The sequence below is a fragment of the Pseudonaja textilis genome, chromosome 7, assembly GCF_049901715.1.
Source record: "Pseudonaja textilis isolate UNSWEBS1 chromosome 7, rPseTex1.2, whole genome shotgun sequence".
Lineage (NCBI taxonomy): Eukaryota > Metazoa > Chordata > Lepidosauria > Squamata > Elapidae > Pseudonaja > Pseudonaja textilis.
In genome coordinates this window covers 21,714,446-21,734,728 of record NC_141996.1, presented here as the reverse complement: position 1 = coordinate 21,734,728, position 20,283 = coordinate 21,714,446, and the positions used below count along the sequence as shown (strand labels likewise).

The following is a 20,283-nucleotide window of genomic DNA, read 5'->3' as shown; positions in this document are numbered from 1 at the left end:
CCCTCTAGCCTTTTTTTGTTATCTACACATATCCATCATGCCTTCTGAAGAGTTCACAAAGGGATGTGACAGGGACACACCCATAAACTCTAAATGTCAACATCCTCCTAAGATATTAATGCATTTTGAGGGGGATCTGAGGCAGTTAAAAATTTCCTCACAACAACCTTTAGCAGCATGCAAAGTTTTAGAAAAGTATTTACTCCTAGGAATTGTGAGGATAGGTCTCTATCACCATATGCTGTTCATTTTTCCATATACATTCCTGATGCCTTGCAGAAGGTTTAAAAAAGAGTTAAAGATTTATTAACTAATAGAAGTTTATGAGTTTTGGTAGCAGATATATTTTTAAATCTTACCAAATCCCTAAAGGGAAATACTTTAAGTGTTCCTATTATGTTTCAGTTTTTTTAAGTGAATTGATAATTACAATTTTACCTCTCTCAAAGAATACCCAAAATCCTATGATATTTTTCTTATCTTCCCATATTTTCTCTACATTCCTGTGGAAGGCCTTTAATACTGCTTTCTGCTCAAGGAAAAGACAGTTGCACTCTTTGTCAAACATGTATTGAAACCAAGTGCATTAGAGAATCCTTATCTTGACTCACATGACATTTGGTGCATCAAAGCCAATATCTGAACATTTAGAAATCTGTTAACTGATAATGCAATGCAATGATGTAATCTAAGGGATTGCTACTGTAATCTCTGACTAATCCTACTTTGACTCTTATCTCCTTCTGTACTGATTGTAGTAACATGCAAGTCCTTCACTTTAAAGGTTGTAACTACCCCTAGTAATCTGTGGTTGGTAATCTTTTCTTTTAATGGAAATTTCTTTCAACAGTCAATGATTCAGTCTATGAACTAGCACAGATGGGTTTCTGAAACAAACTGTCTTTAATCTCTCCCTTTTCCCTGAGTTATATCTAACAAGATATGCAGCTCCATCCACAGATTCAGCTTTCACCAATATCGTAAGGTAACAAATAATCAGAAACCTCAATCCACGCAACAAACAACAAAGATTCTAACCTACAGCAAGTGTGTTTTCTCCATAAGATCAGGCAGATAGCACATCAGGTCTTTGGGGGAAAGAGCATATTATCAATTGCATACAGTATTCATAATAGAATTTTCAGTGCAACAAATGTATAAACAAACATTTTATTGTGCACCATTTATAGAAGCTGTCATTTATGCCCAGGTACAATATAGGTGATCTCAGGGTTCAGTGAATTCAGCAACCGTTCAAACTTGTGATGGCACTGAACAAGGGAGACTTAGTTCTGGTTATTTCTGTGTTACTGTGGTCATGTGATTATAATCTGGGTGCTTTGCACCTGGCTCACAATCATGATAATGAAGTGACCCGTGGTCACATTATTATGTTTGACATTCCCTGCTGGCATTTCACAAGTAAAATCAATGAGGAAGCCAGAGGAAATCAGAAATCACTATCACTTGAGATCTTCACTTAATGTCTCCACTTAAGCCTGGTCCTTGCTTAACTATGGCAACCAATACTTTCAGAATCGTCATCCCTAAGCAATGTGGTCGTGTGACATCACACTTTATGACTGTGTTGCTTAGGAATGGCAATTACATCCCAATTGCCATTGTATCCTGAGATCCCTCTATAAACCATACGTTTCTCAAGGTTTCAGTTATGGACTGTACAACTCCCTGATCTGAAGAAATATCTTTTTACCCAGGCATGATTGCATATATAGTACATCTATTAACTGATCTTTAAAAATGTTCTTGAATTCAGACCTGAGTTTGAATATTCCTATGAAAATGGTGGATAAGAAAATCTGGTTGGAAAACTTTGCCTGAAATGTATATTTTGATGCTCAGAAATATTACTAAAAACAAACAAGAAGAGATATGCCTTAATTTAAAACTACTTCAATGCTCTTCAATGTTTGATACAAACATTTTGGTATCAAATTTCAATCTACACCAGGTTCAAATAATCAGCTTCCTCCATCATCCTCTCCAATTGCTTATTAACCAACTTTTGAGCAACCTTCATTAAAAGGGAATGAACAGGATAATTATCTAAGATTTGTTGGATCCAAGCCTCCTACAAAGACAAAGGAACTACCTCCTCTCTATAAAAAGCCAACATTAGTGCATCAGTCCGAATGTTTTATTGCCATAATCAATAAATGCAATTCCAAATATGGACTCTTACCCATCTTTGAATCAAATATAGTCTTCATCTACTTCAAATTCTGGGCATCTCCTGTGGAGCTTCAGAGTGGCCACACTTTATTTTACAGTTGTTGAAATCACTATGAATCATTAAGATGTAAGACATTAAGGCACAACTCACAGCACATATGTATTCCCTAGAGCATACCTTGGAAAGGCAAGGCCATTTGGGAAGCCTTTTTCAGTGTTTTCATTAGGACTGTTACCTATTTGTCATGGGGACTATAACTTAGTGGATCTAACTCTTGTCAAAAAATTCAATAGCTTATCCACATTTAACTGCCATGATAATTGTTTGTCTGTGAGAGCAGAAGATAACAGATCTGACAAACTGGGCAAGTGATATTGTAGTTTTACAAAATTAACATATTTGTCAGTTCACCATCTTTGTTACTATACTTGGATAAGAAAAACAGGCAGCCTATTGAACATTACTTCCCCAATAAGAGTTCTTGCACAGTCCAACTTTAAAATACCAAATTGCATCAAAAATCCTTTTTTTCTTTTCCTTACCTGCAAAATCTCAAATATCATTTGTCATATACTTACAATGCATGGACATATATAGGAAACTGACCTAAGACATTTATCGTTTAACATGAAAGTGCACTTCTACATTATTACATTCACATTAGGCAGGAATAGATTCTTAAGTCACAATTTTCAATTTTTTTAAGGCTACAGAACCTGCAACTCTCTATCATGAGGCTAGTGATATAAAACTGGCTGTATCTGGGTTAATAACAACAACAATTTGCTCTTAGTCTCTGCTGGAATTTAAGTTTTAGCAGAACAGTAGAGTTCTGGACAGTTTGAAAAGACAGTGTGAAAAACCCTGCTCTAAGTCTTATTTTCCATCCTGAGCATAAAAATAATCTACTTCAGAATATCTGAACATCAACTGCTCTATTATTTATTTAATTTATATCCCAACTATATTTTGCACAACTCAAATAAGTGTTCATAACCTTATTTTTTTTCACAACAGCCACCCTTTGAAGCAGTTAGGGCTGCCTTGCTCAGAATTAGGCTTCTGTACATAACAAACAACTAGAATTCAGAGTCTCCAACTTGGACTCTAACTAGACGGGAAACTGCAAATTCTACACCAAGTGTACAGCAAGAACAGCCAACACATCCTAATTTCACTTTAAAACATGCTTTTATCTTTTCCCATACTTAGAATAGGGAATACACATGCATTCTGGGTCATTATATGATACCTCAGTGTACATTTTTTTAAAAATAGCATTAATTTTTCCTGCCTTTTTATGTCAGGTAAAAGGCACCAAGCAAACTTCCTGCCCCTTTCATTTTAATCTGTTAAATAAATTTTCTAAGGCAAGGTCTTCATTAAGGAATCAAAAATCCAGATAAATTCATACAATGAAACAATATTGACATTTTCATATAATTAGTTATGAGTTTTAATACTTTACATAAAAATTGCAGGTACAGAGGCCTTCACCATCTTTATTTTTGCAAATAACACTTCAAGTAATAAAAAAAATTCATAAAACTCAATTATGTTTTGAATAACTATCAACTTTTTTTAAAAAGGTGACGAAGAGAATTTGAACAATAGTTAAAATTAAAATAATTTTTCAGAGAGCTTTGATTACTCTGAAGTTTGCACTCAGTTGATATAAGCAACATATTCTACTACTTGAACATGGGCAAACATTTCATGTTTTTATTTTCAAATGAGCGCTTCTGTACTTCAAATAGGCAATGTGTCTTTTCAAATAATGTGATGTGTAGCCAATCTCCACAGTGGTGTATATAATATTGAAAGAAAATAACCATTAATTTAAGAAGTAGAACACAATACCCACATGTTTGCTTGCTCAAAGAAGCCATATTATTTCTGGAATTCTTTATTAAAAATACTGCTGTACATGTGAAAAGAATGAAAAACAGGATTAAAAGGTAACACAGAGTGGGATCATGACATCAGAATGTAACATACCGGTGCTTTTTAGGGGAAGATGCTCACATCTAGAATTTTACTGGGACAAGGGCAAAATGAAAAACAAAATGAAATTACATTATATACCCCCCAAATATTTACAGTGTAGCAGAAAACAAAAGTCCAAACAAGCAAGCTAAAACAGAACAATTTAAATTTAACCTAGTATTACATGATTTCAGAGGTTGTCCATTCTGTGCTTTATACTATAAAAACAGGAAGGTCAGAATTGCTTTCCTGTGTGGAAAAAGTAGGCATTGCTTTTCAAAAATTCTTATTCAGCTTTAGAGATGACATAAATGACTCTTCCTCTGAATGGAACATGCTGGACAGCCTTCTCACTGGAATTGTACTGGAGTGGAAGAATTCTCCCCCCAAAAAACACCAAGTAGAAAATTCAAAAACATGGACCACATAAAAACAAAACAAAACAAAATTCCATGTTGTTCTATGCATCACCCAACAGCAATTATTTCTAGGTAACAGTTACATATGGAAATTTATTGGCTCTCTGCACTTTTCATTTTGTAAAATTTACTTTAAAACAAGTCCTGAGATTACTGGGGCCAAGGAATGGATACCGTGTGCTGACAAAGATTTGCAAAATGCAACTTGTCTTTATGAGGTGGGCCTTGCTTACGCAGCGAGGAGGAGCCTGAAGCCCTGCTTTACCCCTGCCTTTGCATTTCCTGAATTATTGGTCCACAAAATAATCTGTCAAAAACTTTCCAATTGCTGCAACTGAAGAGATGATCCCCTTTCATTGAAGAAAAAAAAGACCAAAACAAAATACAATAGTGGGAAAAAGAAGCCTCAGCCCGCTTATAAATAAAGCATTCAATATTTCTCCTAGAATACAATTACTACTTCTTTTTGTACAAAAGAATTACAATATGATTTTCAAAAACATATAAAAAGACAGCTGCTCTTCATCAAATACATGAGCTAATGATAAAAGACTGGTTTCCTTCCCATATGTGTATCTTAAAGTCCCTGTTCCTTATGATATTAAAAAATAATGTTATGGCAATTGTTATCTTCTAAATAATAAACATTATGGTTTAATTTTCTGCCAGATTAAAATAATTGGCTTTTATTTATTTCAGCTCATTGATTGATACGATTAATTTCAGGCTCCATTATGTTTAAGTAAAGATGTTAAAGGTGGGCCTTTCTTTTCCAAAGTCTTCATTATGAAGAGCACTGTTTTCTTGTGGATAAATCTAAAGAAGGAGTGTCATCATTAAAGCTTATAAAACTGGAGAGAACTATTAAAAATTTATCTGAAATTACAAATATCAAGAATAAAATGGATGCCAGTAACATCAGTTGGAAGTGCTTTGAATCAGTTCTGACACCTTTTGGAGAAAGTTTCCACATTTTCTTCATGGTAAGCACCCAGTGCTATTAAACATTCAGTGCTGGGTAAAGGATGCCGATATACAGTACAGTCTTCACTACCGCTTTGAGAAAGGAAAAAAAAATAGTCCTATATATTTGGCAGTCATCCGTATCAAAGTGTAGATTTTCTACTATAAATTCCCTTGAATACCCAAGCCTGCAGACAACAGTTGAGTCCAGTATTGGAAAGTTAATTAAGGGGGGGGGAGGGGAATCCAGACTTGAAGACTAAATATTCCTGTGTTGCGTGTTATCAAAGGTAACATTAACTTTGGGCTAAGCAGTGACTGCAAAGGCACAGCAGACCATCATTCCTCCAGAATCAGACTATAACACTTCAAAAGCTTTCCATGCCAGACAACTGCTGTGTATACTTAATCTTCTGAACAGTGTCTCTGTATCTGTATCCAGTGTAAAGTACCATAATAAAGCTGTGGTTCAAAGAACAAAACTTTATACAAAAGAAGGGTAACTATATAGGTAACTTAAAGGAATACATTCCTGAACTCTCAGGACTGCAACAATTATTTTTTTTAAAAAGTCTATCAAAAATTGCATAAATGTAAATGTATCTGATTAGCAGGAAAATATAGAAACAGGTATTTTATTTAAAAGGCGCTGGTTGTGTTTAGAACAAATTGGGTTTACCCCAGAAAGTACACAACTCAAAATGGTGCTGTTTTGCTTTGACAAAGCTTCAGCCAAATAAAAGGGATTTTATATATGATGTTTCTGAGATATTTTACTTGATTTTTTTTGTCTTTAAATACTCATCTTCTCGTTTGATTAATTAATCAAACAGCAGATGGCATGTTATACAGTTTTACAGAGGTTACAAGCTACACTGTAATTTACAGAACACAATTTCTAGGAAATTATTTACCTGGTCCTTTATAGTATTTGGAGTGCAAATAATATCAAACCCAAAAGATTGCAGTATATTCAGTGGCAAAAAAAAAAAAAAAATCCCAGAAATGTCTTTGCAAAGAGATTCCCTTAGTAAGATGCAATGTGGCAAAACATCAGGGATCAGAAAGTCTTTAAAAATTAAAATTAGTGCATATACAAGTGGAAAAAATAAAAGCAGGAACTTGATGTGCTCCTTTAAAATAAATTCTTCACAGATAAAGCCTCCAATGGCAGCCAGAGCTCCAGGGTAAGCAAAAACATTCTTCCCTTCAAGTAACAGTGTACCTGACCGAAGTATAACGATGGTGCTTTGTTTCCCAAAATATGAAATGAGATGATGACAATCTGTTGTAGTGCAATTTGCGCTTGATTTCTCTTCTTTAGCAATGTCCTGCATGCTTTCTGCAAATACTACAACTGGCCGTTCGTGGCTGCAATCAGTTCCTGAAAAGTATTTTCAAAGCAGCGTTTTAGGTCGCTGTATGCTACCACAAGGACACTCTTCTCATCTCTGGAAATGAGGCTTATTTTTTCTGGCACACCAGCATCTAACTGAAATCAAATTGGAGAGAACGTCAGGGATATTTGTTAGTAGAGCTTTATAATCATCAACAGTTTTGGCATTTCCACCCCCTCACCCCTTCATTTATTATCCTAGCATTCCAATTAAGACACAATTTTATGACAGCTTTCAGTCTTTTGGGGGTAGGAGCCTATTAAGGTGGCACTTTAGGAATCTTTGCCCGCTTTTTGCCTAGCCAAAGCGCTCCATATCTGTCAGATTGGGAGGGCATCTTCTGTGCATAGACCTCTTCAGGTCACCCCACTGATTTTCAATTGGATACGGATCCAGGCTCTGGCTGGGCCATTCAAAAACTTTGATAATTCTTCTGGTGAAGCCGTTTGTTGTTGTCGTTGTTGTTGATTTAGAGATGCTTCAACAAAGTACTAATTTAATGGAATGCACACTTATGCAATGTTATTGTAAGTTTTTTTTATTATTTTCCCCCAAAATATTTCAGTTTGTTTTTTCAACTGATTTGTACAGCTTATATGTTATATTAAAAATGGAAAAGATTTATCGTTGCCTGTTTTGTTTACACCACAAAAACCTGGCATTTTAACAGGGGTGTCTGGACTTTTTATATCCACTGTATATTTCTAAATTGTTGAATGAAGAACTGAAATGTTCAGTTTTTGTTTTTGTTTTTGAAAATTTTATTGATTTTTAAAAACAAACATAAACAAACAAAACATAAAACATACAACCATAAAACATCTTTTTTGAAAGCAGCATAATCCCGGGTTATATCTCTTCGTACAGACACAAATTCAAGTTCATGCTCATTTTTATATTCCATTTCATATCTTATTATTATTCTACATTTTCTAGATAGCTTCTCCCCTCTTTTAACTTTCTTAATTTTATTTATTTAATCTCAATTCAAGTTATTATACTTACATTCTTCGTCTGTCCTGTTTCAACTGTCTACTATCTTTTCTCATTGAACAAAATTTCTCCTGCAATCACTAATTGGAATACGACGCCTTTATATCTTTCCCCTAAAATTATAACACTTAATATAATACATAACTCCCGTTCAGATTCTGCTTGGTACCTTCTAAGACTACACACTGTATTTTTTTTAAAAAAATAAAAAATTATAAATGTATAATATAATTAAAACAACAATCCATACCAATTCAATTCTATCATTAATACTAATATTCATTTAAATCTTAACGTTTTACACATTACTTTTCAAATAAGTATCATACTTCTATGGGAACACTTATAAACTTTCCATAGTTGATTCCCCCCCACTTCACTTATATTTTATAAAACATTGAGTAATTAAAATGTTCCCGTTCCTTCCTAATTCAATTCTCTCATTTATTTTATTTCATTTATTTTGTTCACAAAAGTTTAACTAAATTACGCTATTTTATCCCACTTTTTAATCATACGTTGTTTCCAATTTTCTAACATTATTTCTATTACAAATATAACAATAAAATCTTATGTACCTTCACAGAATCCCTTTTTCAGTTAAATTTTCACCCATTATCCCTGAATAAGTCCTGTTTCTTTACATCTTGCTTCAAATCTTTGTAACTTCTCTTCCTTTCCTTCTTCCCTTTCTTCTTCTCTCTCTCCTTTTTACCCCCTGTCTCTCCACCTCCATTTCCCTCTTCTGTATTCCCCTTTTCTGTTGCATTCCAACTTTATATCCACTTTTCAAATTATTTTTCCCTTTTTTGGCTGTTTTTTAAAGTCTTAAATTCTCCATTCTCTTTCCCCCCTTTCTTCCCCAAATAGAGTTACTTGTTCATTAAAGATGGCTTCTTCTTTGTCCCACTCTTCTAGTTGCGCAGTCTTTTCTTGTTGTTTCTCGTAAGTGCAGATTGCCATTTCTAAGAATTGAAAAACGGAGCCAAAGGAGCCCTTCCCTTCTTGTGTCTCTTCTTTATATTTTTTAAATTCCATTTTCAGTTCATCCAGAAGTGATGCCATTATAGAGTTTTTTTAAATAGCCACCCAGTTGTTTTTAGTCATTCAAATATAATATCCAAAACTCCCAAAGTCACCAAGCAATCCAAATACACACAAGCTGTTTCTTTTTACACTTTCTTCTTTCTTCACTTTCTCTTCCTGGAGTTACTATTTAGTTACAAAGTTCCAGTTGAAATGTATCTTTTAAAGGTCTTATTGAGATTTTATTCTTTTAAAGTCCAGGCAGTCTCCTCCTTCCAAATCCTACCCTTATTCTTTTCCTCTCCCTTCCTCCTTATAGAAAAAAGAATTTTTTAGTGTCCAGAAATCTTTATTGTCCCTTTGGCATTTTCAGCTTAATTACCTATTAGTGCCAAGGCAGATTTTTCCAATTTCTTATTCAGCTCTCTTTGTTGTCAATGTGAGGAAGGAGAGTGAAGAAAAAAAACCTTTCCCTTTTCACTTTCAGTCGCTGCTTCCAACTCTTCTTTAGGAACGATGTTATCTTTTATAAAATTTAAATTCCAGGGTACCTTAGTTGTTGCTTTGTATCCTGGTCAGCCAAAACTTTCACTTATCTTCCTCCTGCACTTTCTTTTCCGGATGAGTGCTTCTTTGAGGTGGCCATTTCTGACCACCACTCCTACCGCCTTCAGGAAAGAGAGTTTGACCAGCTGAGGAGGAGAGATGCGGCTCTCCTCGACCCTGCTGGCAACTCCCCCCTCTTCACCACCTCTACAGGGTGGCTTAGCCCCGAAGCCAGCTGGCTCGGGGCGCTCCAGCGGCGAGTCCAGGCAGAAAACGCGCCCGATAGCGGATTCCTGCCTGCTGCCGAAGCCCTGCAAACCGGAAGACTGAAAAGTTCAGTTTTGAAGAAACAATGATTCAGATGATAAAAAGCATAACATAAAAGAAGTAAAAATTTAATTTTTTTTTTAATTCAAAAATTAAAATAATCCACCATAATTTTTTATTTAATGTTTACTGGTCCCCACAAAATGTTTTAAAATAATTGGATGTTGAATTTTTGCTTCTTGGTATTGTATGAAATGTGAAGACTCTTTAACCCATACATTATACATCTTGTTCAATTAGCTTCAATTTTATTTCAAATTATCATTTTGTCATTGCATAACATTATAAATATTCAATTTATATGATATGTGTGTGTGCGTGTGTGTGTGTGAATGTGGTCTTTATTCCTCGCAGTATAACTATTGTTTATCTTTTGTTCTCCCTGTCAGTGTTATTAAAAATAAATAAACTGTTGCCTGAAATCACAGTTTCATCTGTGCTTGTTTTAATTATCAATTTAAATTAATTCTAAGTCTGTAAAATGAAATAAACCATAGCTGTTTTAAAATTAAAACTGTTGCTCACAACCATGTTCCTTGAACGAAGGAGTGTGTGTGATGTTGAGGTTTATCTGCGTGAACTTCCTTACTGCTAAACTATTCTTTAGCAGTTTTTCTGAAGCAGGTCTGTCACATGCATTACCCAACAGATAAAGCCTTTAAACGACAACTTAAAGCACCACCTTTGAGTCAGGTGATTGCCAAAGGCAATGACAAACATGCATTTTGAGAGAAATTTGCTTGTGTGCCAAATGGAGGGGGGAAAACAGGAGTGAAAAAGACAATTCACTTAATTTGCGATGTATCACGGATCGAGCCTAGCCAATAAGGGAAGAGACCACACTCTTGTGTGTAAGGGTAGAGCAACTTTCGTTTACTTTTTCTTGACTCTGCATGCAGTGACACAGATTTAGTTAGCATTACAGTCTTCCGACTGATTATAAGGGCTCAGCAGGGGCCTTCCTCCGGGAAAGCCTGCTCCAGCAAAGTAATCGTCACGGGCCTCAAATGCCACTGCTCATCTCCTCCTTGTTCTTTTCTCCCACCCCTCTGTGAGTCCTTCTCAACACCCAACATCCCACACCCATCCGTGCAGCCCATGCAAATCCTTCCCCCTCCTCATTTGTGGCAATTCCGAAACTGCACACAGGGGCGTGGCCTCAATGTCGCTGTCTCGGATGTTGACAGAATGAATTAAAAAATGCTGAAGTTCTAGCTCACCTTGTTAAGACAAGAGATAATGTGACTGAGATCAATCCAAGGAGTACCCGCTTCTGTCACCTGATGGAAAAGATGATCCCTAAAAAGCTTCAGGAGATACCTGTCTCCAGTTTCCGACCATGTCGGATCCTTTTGGAACCTATAATTAAAAAAGAGTGTTTATGTTTCTCATTAAAAGGACACATAGCTCAGCCTACATATATTTGTTTATAGATGTTATATTTAGTTTTAAGAAAAAGAAGTCTTAAGAATTCGAGAGAGCCAAAGCTCATACGTTTATGGCATCATTTATAAATTTATTATTACGGGATTTATTGACTTCCTCAATTTGATCAGATTCCTAAAATGGGCTGATTTCAAATTCACTTTCAATTAGCCAAGCTCCATGTTTTTTCTCTCAATGAAACAATCTGGATATTTTGAAAGATATATTATACAAGCTGTTATATATTAATTCTGTAATTTCCACCATTCAACATGAAATATTCCATTACACAATTTCACGTTCGGTATCATTCATTACTACGGTCAGACTTACAGTGTCCGGGAGAATGCACTCTCTATAAATATCAATTTTTGTTCCCAATCTCCAGAATTGGCACTGTACCACTGTATGCACTTGGAGGCTGTTTGCTGCTGTTGGGAGAAAAAACTGAAATACCTTCCCAAAAAGAAACTAACAGTTTGGAGTTTAAAACAGTTACAAGTCTCATGAAAATGCAGGAAATTGTTAAATTCTATGAAGTATTGCCTTGTACTTATTATTTTTAGATTTCAGACAAAACCTCAAATCAAGATGTGATTGTCCCTCCAGAGCATGAATAATACCTGTGTAGGTGTGTGTTTGCATACATATGTATATAAAAATCACATACCATAAAATTTTGGTGGGGATCTTGATGAAAATAACCTAGTTAATCTTTTCAGAGCCTCATATACTTTAAAACTGCACCCTACAGAATTAATTGAGCTCTCCAGTGGTGCCATTTTAAAAATAATGTAATGATTAAAAATTCTGAATTCCTTACTCTGGTCTTTCATTGATTGTTCCCAATTTTGCAAGAAGACGAAATAATCTTCCGTTCTGAACTTCCTATAAAACAAGATATAAGACACAACTTTGCCTGAGAAATAACAACAGCAGCAACAACAAATTTTAAAAATGCTACAAATTAAAGGAAAACCCAATATATAAATATTTCAGCCGAATGACAAAGTGCCAGGAAAAAATGTTAGGTACCTATTCAAATTTACCAAGAGAGCAAAGTCCTTTCTTCCCTGTGCTGTTAAATCATTTAGTTTGTAATTTCTAACCCCTCCAATGCTAATACTAGCTACAATGATAAAATGACAGCACCAATTATAACTGAAATCACACATACCTATAGGAGATAGGATATGGTGAGGAACTTGATGCAGTAATTTCCTGAATCCTACAAAAAATATTCACTTAAAGTCAAGTAAGTCAGGGTAATATATAGGCAAGACTTTCAGAACCATGGCACCTACATCCTATTGTAAAGAGTATAGTTCCCTCACCGTCACAGAACATGAAGTATCATGGAGATGAAGGCCACAATTCCAATGAAGGAAGATGTGATCCCTTTGAGGCGATATTCCTAATGAGGGATAGGACTACGGCTCATTAGAAAACAAAATTAAAAAGGATACAAGAGCACCCTCAATAAATCTAAAACAATTTATTGAGTAACCTGACTTGAGTAATATGCAGAATATGAGTACTAAACTTATATCTCTATCCCTAAGAAAAAGTTACAACTATTATTGACTCTTTAGACCAGAAAAGAGAAATGACTGAGCCAATTAGTAGTACACATGAAGTGTACAGCAAGAAAAGAACATGTGACAAAATTAGCCATATAAATGGGAGTACTTTTTCACATAGTATACTAAAACTACTGAACTGTCATCCCAAAGGGCAGTTATGACCATATTGTGGATTATTTTTGTATAACACAAATTCACCAAGGATAAAGCAATTCTTAGCTACTTTGCTAAATTTGCTTAAAAACCCCCCAACTATTTGTTTTTAACGATGGCTCTATATTATCCCTATTGGCTGAGACTACAAACTTCTAAATATATTATTTCCAAACATAAAATCACAGCACATTAATATCCTGTTTATAGTTTCCTATCCATCTATGTAGCTACCATACAAACAGGATGCTGTATCAGAAAGTCTACTGACATAATCCAGCATGGTAGCTCATTTGAACAGACATTGGAAACCCAATGATCACCTTGCAAAATATTGTATATTGTCGGTTGGCTTTGTAACTAGTAGAAGCAAGTCTGCATATCTATGATATCATGAAAATGCCCTGAAACAAGCTAAATCCATTTGCACACAGTCAATGTAGGGGAAATGACTGAAGACTGCAGTGTACAGGGTAGATACAGTAAGGTATTTTACCTTTGCAAGATCTTCTTCTATAACATCGTTCCTCATTTGGGCAGCATCCAACTGAGTATAGAATCTTGCACCAATCATAGGCATGATATCATTTACACTTCGAAGCCTGTTTTGGTCAGTCAGCAAATATCTATCAAAGGAAATTCCTAACAATTATTAAAACTGGATTTCTAAGGAAAATTCTTGACAATGAACGTATTCATTATTCTATAAATTATAATATGGAGCCAAATACAACCAGTATATGTGGTGTGGGCAAATAAAAGATTTCACATGAACTCTTTTCACTGAAATTCAATGTATAAACAGCTGGTTTTACAAAAGCCAAAAGTCACCCAGTGAATTTCATGATAAAACTGGAATTTTAAACTAAACCTTGCATTAATCATTGTAGTACACTATACTATATACAGGTGCAGCAGCAACTGTAATGACTATAGACTGCCAAAATTTGGAGTTAAAGATAGAGCATATCCATGTGCGTGTTTTCAAAATACAGTACTGCTAATTTATGTTAATTAAAATTGGACTTTATTTTTCCTTATTGGTGGGTGAGTGAACTTTGTTCCTATAACTCATCAAAGGAACTCTTCAGGGTCTCTATCATCATGAAGAATTCTTATGCTTTTTTGATGTCAAAATATCTGTAACAGAACAATTATACACACATATTTCCACAAATAATGTACTATTATTCTATAATCAAGTTTTCTTACAAAATAAGATTCTTCAAATCAGAGGAATAGTTGATTGTCACCAGTTCCATTGCTTTCTGCAAATTCTCTCTCTGAATTCCTGCCAAAGAATTGCAAGCCAAAGCCAGCACAACCTTCCCAAGAGAGATCAAATCTGCTTGCTACAACATAAACAAAAACAAAAAACACAGACATATTTATTCACTGGGATCTGAAATGCACGTCATACTTTCTTAAAATTTTAAGATAAATATGCTAAGTACACATTGTATTATATACAAATGATAATTTATAATGATCAAAATGGATAAAATTGCATAATATACCATTCACTTTATCTCCTGGGTGATTTTAATAAATACTATTGGTATTTATTAAATAATGGATTCTGTTCTTTCGCTTTCCTTAAGCCAAATTCCATCTCTGTGGAAAGATTTTTCTTCTTACCAGATATTCTTCATTAACCTTTGGCAAGTATTGTTCATCAGTTAGAAACTTGTAATTCAAAACACTTTCATTAACTGCAAACCACCTTTTTCCAAGGCTTTCTACATCCTTCAAAAACATCACAGATACACAAAATGTTGAATGAATATTTAGGATTATGATAACCCATTGTTTATTACTTTTAAGTTGTTTGTACACTAATAGTGATTATCAAATATTAACATGGGTGTCAATTAATCATGCTGTATTCCTAATATTACTCTTTTAAATAAAGACAAACTCTCAAAAGTAACATAATGATTTATTCTTTATATAGTGGCTGGGTTTGCACATCATGATAAAAAGGGTTTGGTTTTGTTCTGATTTAATCTGATGTGTAAATTCAGCCATTCTAGCTTATAAACCACCATTTATGGATTAGTCTATATCAGGCCACAGGAACTATGATTGACAAACTAACCAACTGCTCAGTGTTGCCTCACACGACGAGATGAGCAGCATATGTGATTGAAAGATAAACAAACGAACTGTGGCTTAGCATAATATGTGACTGAAATCACACTGCAATCGGTTTGAACTATCTAAAATACTTGCTACGAAAGACGGAAGAATAATCACTAGAGTCCCAACTTTTCCAAATGCACTTGAATGTTCAAACAATTTTCTAGTCCAGTTATTTGACCCAGTTTTCACATAGTATCCTATATGAAATTTAGAGCTTCTACTTATATCCTTTGCAGTTCATGTGATGGCTTATTTATTTTCATTAAATGAAAAATGATGTTAATAGCATCACTGAACAATTCCTTATCGTGACCATATATTCCCTAATGCTTCATTAAAAATGGTCTGTGTAATTTTAAGTAGTATTAAATGCAGAAGGGTAGAAATACAACATGCTCCCATTCAATTAATTCTGTCAGCCATTTTGATGTTTGTCTATGATGATGTAAAATACGCTCCAGTTTTCTTCACACTGCTTGTTTCTTACCTCCACATATTTTTCCTTTTTGTTGCATTCTTTTATTTTTCCCCTCAATTATGATTCTTCCTTTCAATACTTGTTTTTTTCCTCTGATTCTATGATTCTATTTATGTCCATAATGTACAGCAGTCTTTATTCATGTAGCTGAAACAGACTATGAAAAATAGACTGCAAGAAACAATGCATGTTTTTCTTATGGCCTTTCTAATTCATCTGTAGCTCCTAACCTTTCCAAATTAAATGTGCAAGATAATATAGTGTAATGGGGCTTTTCTGGACAAAACACTTTCAATGATCTATGGGCTACGTAATCTTTAATTGTGATTAAATAAGCAACATCAATTTCAAAATGAAAGTTTTACTGAATATTACTGACAGTAGGAATACGTATATATTAGTTGCTCAATAACTTGAGAATGAAGCTTCATTTTTTAGCTTTGTCTTCTCTCATTAAAAAAAATCTGAGAATAAGAAAATAAGATAATTCCACAAGCATTTATTATAGATGATGATGAATTCAGGAAACTTAGCATAAACTGTCTTCAAATTTCTAACAGTCTTGTTTAGTTGACATTTACATAGCTATTTTTAAACTTGATCTGGTTCTGAAGACTAGCTGTTAACTGGACATTTGGAAATTTAAACACTAATAGGCACAAACAAAAATTCCAACATCATTATAAAAAATGTATTTCTTAAGTTATATATATGGTATTTTTGGCCTGCAGGAAATTAATTAAATGGAAGCTAAGATATTGAGTAGCATATAGTCCAAATTCCATTATCAAGGCAATACCTTTATATAGCCAAGTGAACTCCAAATACAGGTAGCCCTCATTTAACAATAGTAATTGGGACCAGAATTTCTGTCACTAATGATGTGGTCATAAAGCATTTCACATGGCCATACTGCTTAGCAACAACAGTTCTGGCAGTTTCTGGTTATTGTCATTAAGCAAAGACTGTGTAGATCATTAAGTGAGGACATGACTGTGACTTCCAACTTCCTGCCAGCTTCCCCACTGACTAGGCAGTGGAGATTAAAAAAAATATGATCACAAAGCCGCAGGAGCACTGTGACAGCTAATACTTCAAGAACCGGATGTAAGTACCACTAATTCAGTACCTTTGAAAAGTTTGAATGGCCACTGAACGGGTGATGGTTAACCAAATACCTCCTGTAATATGTGAAGTCCTTGACTTCTCCAGAAATGATAACTTTCCACTTAAATCCGTTCTTAATTTTTTAAAAAATCATTCTCAGATTTGTTTCCATTTTACCGTATGACATAGCTTAATTAGGAAACATCATTATGCAGTGTGCAGCAGAAATGTTCCAGGTGATGAAAAAACTTTCAGAAGTGGACTCAGAAAAGCTGCCTGCAATCAAAGAATTTCAGGGATTTTTTTTGACAGTAGTTTAATAAATAGTTTGTGAACCCTGGCAAGAGATCTGGGTCTCAATTTCCCTTTGCAAGCTGGCATGTACAATTTTCTGGAGTTGGTTCAGGTGGCCATTTATGTATTTCACTGCTCTCCCAGCAATGCTTTCACAGTTTGGATTGAGGCTTGTCATCAACTCTGAATCTTAACATTTCAATCAATGTGTCTTTCTTAAGATAGTTAAGAGATTATGTTCCTTTTTTTCTTCAATATCTGAAGACATATCTGACTTCCAAACTAAAAGACTACTACAATACACCGTAAGAGACAACAATACGAATAGTGAAAATGGACTCTAAAAGACTGAGTTTAATTTTTACCTATATTATGTATACTATATAAACCCAAAGAGCTGGAAAAGGAAGTCTACTTCTCTCATATTTGAGAAAAAAATAGTATTATATTTATTCTGTTTAAGTGTAAAGGTATAAATAGTTTCTGGGTTAAGGTAGTTCACATATTTCAATGTAATAATTTTTTTTAAAAACTTACCACATTATATATTGCTCCTTTAACAGAAAACAGGGGAGTACAGAATTTACCAAGAAAAATTCAAGGAAATATATGAGCATTTTTCACAGAGGTGAAGATTTGGGACAAACTCCCGTCATTTAAATTATGGAAATCATTCAGATTTGGAAAGTTTTTTTGTTGTTGTTTAGGATTGAAAAGAGTTAAATACTACTACACAGGAATAAGTACACATATATTTGCTGATTTTTGAAAGCCAATTAAAAAACAGAAGGGTTAAAACATGCAGATTTGCTACAAATCTAATATGTATGTATGTATATATGTATACATACTAGTAATTTCCAATTCCTAGTTTTAGATATGGTGACATCCTACTACGAAAAGAAAAAAATGCAGCATTTTCCCATGCAATCTAGATATGGTCAGTGTGATGATGAAAACCAAGACAGGTATGATGAAGATGACTTTCCTGTTCCATCCTTGCCCCCTCTCAATCATGAAAGGCCTCTCAAGTACCTGTGACAGCGGTACTTTCCACTGGACTAATAGAGAGGGTTACAGCTTGATTTTCTGGGTTATCCCTCCATATCAACAGATCCACACCCTATGAGAGGCTTCTGGGTAGACTGGGAATGGGAAGAAAGCATAGGAAATAATTTCTTGCCTACTCTTGTCTATCGGCTTTTGTTTTTACAAAAAATAGTTTTAGGTTCAATATGATTTTTTCATCTTTGCCATTGCCAAGTAACTTATTTTTTTGCAGCTTCACAATATATAAACTCTTTAAAAAAAATTACATGCCCTTATCAATTTTAACACCATCTATTAGAACTTATTCCTTGTCATGCTTGTCCCACTCTGGTTTGCAGAATCTGGTTTAGAATTATACATTCCTTATATAGGTAGGGCTTTTTGTTTTTGAATGTCTGATTATAGTGAGAATAGTGCCAAAAATTACAATGACAACCAATAAAAATCTTGAATTACCAACATGTAAATTAAGATAGTTTGTGAATTAACATTGCCAAAGGTTTACTAGCAGCAAGCATCAAAGCAGCTACATACAGGAAATAAACTTCATACATTAAAAAAAACAAAAAATATGAGAGATACTCCAAGATAATTGCCAACAAATATTCAGTGAGTAAATAATATAAAATTAGGGATACAATACTGGGATCTTACCTGATATTGGGCCATTAGAGCCAAAGGATTGTTTTGGCTGTTATCAAATGTTAATACATCAAAGACTCCAACGCAATTCACTCTCAACCTTCAGGATAGAAACATTATAGATGAAGAAAAGTTTATAAACTCCTCTTTTCACCTCCTCTACAATCTCTTCAACAATTCCATAGAAACATTTGGTTAAGAAACTACCATTAGTCAATTATTATTACCATATTAATAGGATAATATCATATTCTAAAAGTGTATGGTTTGTGATTCATGTGAGATAGACAGAATATATGCATGAACAGATAGGCAAGGAACACATAATAGAAAAGTGTTTTGTGCATTTTCTTTCTCTTGCTATTCAAGAAGAAATTGTGTCACAGAATGCTGTATATTGTCCTAGATCAAGGATCTTCAAACTTGACAGATTTAAGACTTGTGGACTTCAACTCCCAGAATTCCTCCTCCAGTCATGTTAGCTCAGAATTCTTGCTAAGTTTGAAGACCCTTATCCTAGATAATCAACACTAGAAAGATACATTGTCAGTTTATGTCTATTCTTCTATCTCTTATGCTTTGCATGCTTATGAAGATGTCATGCTAAGTATTGCCTCTGACACAGCTTCAGAAATTATTGAATTTTTTTAAACCAACATACCTCAAATGTGATATCATTTGATATTTAAGATTAATTAGATTAAGACTGCAATTGTAGGGAAACTACATGGTAATAAATGGTACTCAGAACTGAGGAACTTAGTTTTGGAATTCCATTTGCTACTGGAATTAAATATACAGGTCCTCAATTAATGACCATAACTGAGCCCAAAATTTCTGTTGATAAGTGATTTGTTAAGTGACTTTTGATTTTACAACCTTTCTTGCCATGGCTGTTAAGTGAATCATTGCAGTTAAGTTAGTAATACAGTTGCTAAGAGAAGCAGGCTTCCATAGTGATTTTGCTTGTCAAAAGGTTGCAAAACGTGATCACACAACCCTGGGACACATCCATCATAAATATGGGTCAGTTGCCAAGGGTCTGAATTTTGATCACATGAGTATGGAGAAGCTAGAACAGTCACAGCTGTGAAAAATGGTCGTAAGTCACTTTTTTCAGTGCCACTGTAACTTTGAACAGTCACTAAATGAACTATTGTTAGGCACTGCCTGTACCAAACTCTGTTATAATTAGATATAAATTATGTTAGCCCTACGTCATCCTCTAGGCTGAACCATTAATTAGGATGAATATGAAGGACTGTATGATTCTTAGCAGAATGAATGCAAAAGGCAAGCTTTGGGGTAGCAAAGCAGGTGGTGGAGAGAAAAAAACAACTCTGAAAGGATATTGTAAGATCTTGTAATATATTAGGAGAATGTCTTACCTTGTTTTGCCTGTCACCAGAATCTTTGTGGGATCCATTACTCGACAGGCCAATCCTGCTGTATGAATAGTCCGCAATGCCGAGCTAAGCTGCACAATATAAGCCCAAATCAGGGACTCAGGCAGCAAACCTGCATGTTGTCGGGGCAGAGGTCCATCATGCTGACCTAT

General features: G+C 34.5%; 1 protein-coding gene across 2 annotated transcripts in view; it reads right to left on the bottom strand.

Moving 5' to 3' along the window:
• Window positions 1–4,061: 4,061 nt before the first annotated feature.
• Window positions 4,062–20,283, bottom strand: part of PAN3 (poly(A) specific ribonuclease subunit PAN3) — a 78,264-nt gene continuing 62,042 nt past the window's right edge. For both annotated transcript variants that reach the window (XM_026708836.2, XM_026708838.2), the window contains 7 exons: window positions 20,114–20,279; window positions 18,738–18,825; window positions 14,225–14,364; window positions 13,509–13,638; window positions 12,100–12,164; window positions 11,072–11,210; window positions 4,062–7,054 (listed from right to left, as the gene is read on the bottom strand). In XM_026708836.2, coding sequence (XP_026564621.1) covers window positions 6,914–7,054; window positions 11,072–11,210; window positions 12,100–12,164; window positions 13,509–13,638; window positions 14,225–14,364; window positions 18,738–18,825; window positions 20,114–20,279 — 869 coding nt within the window. In that variant the 3' untranslated portion in view covers window positions 4,062–6,913. The remainder of the gene's footprint in view (window positions 7,055–11,071; window positions 11,211–12,099; window positions 12,165–13,508; window positions 13,639–14,224; window positions 14,365–18,737; window positions 18,826–20,113; window positions 20,280–20,283) is intronic.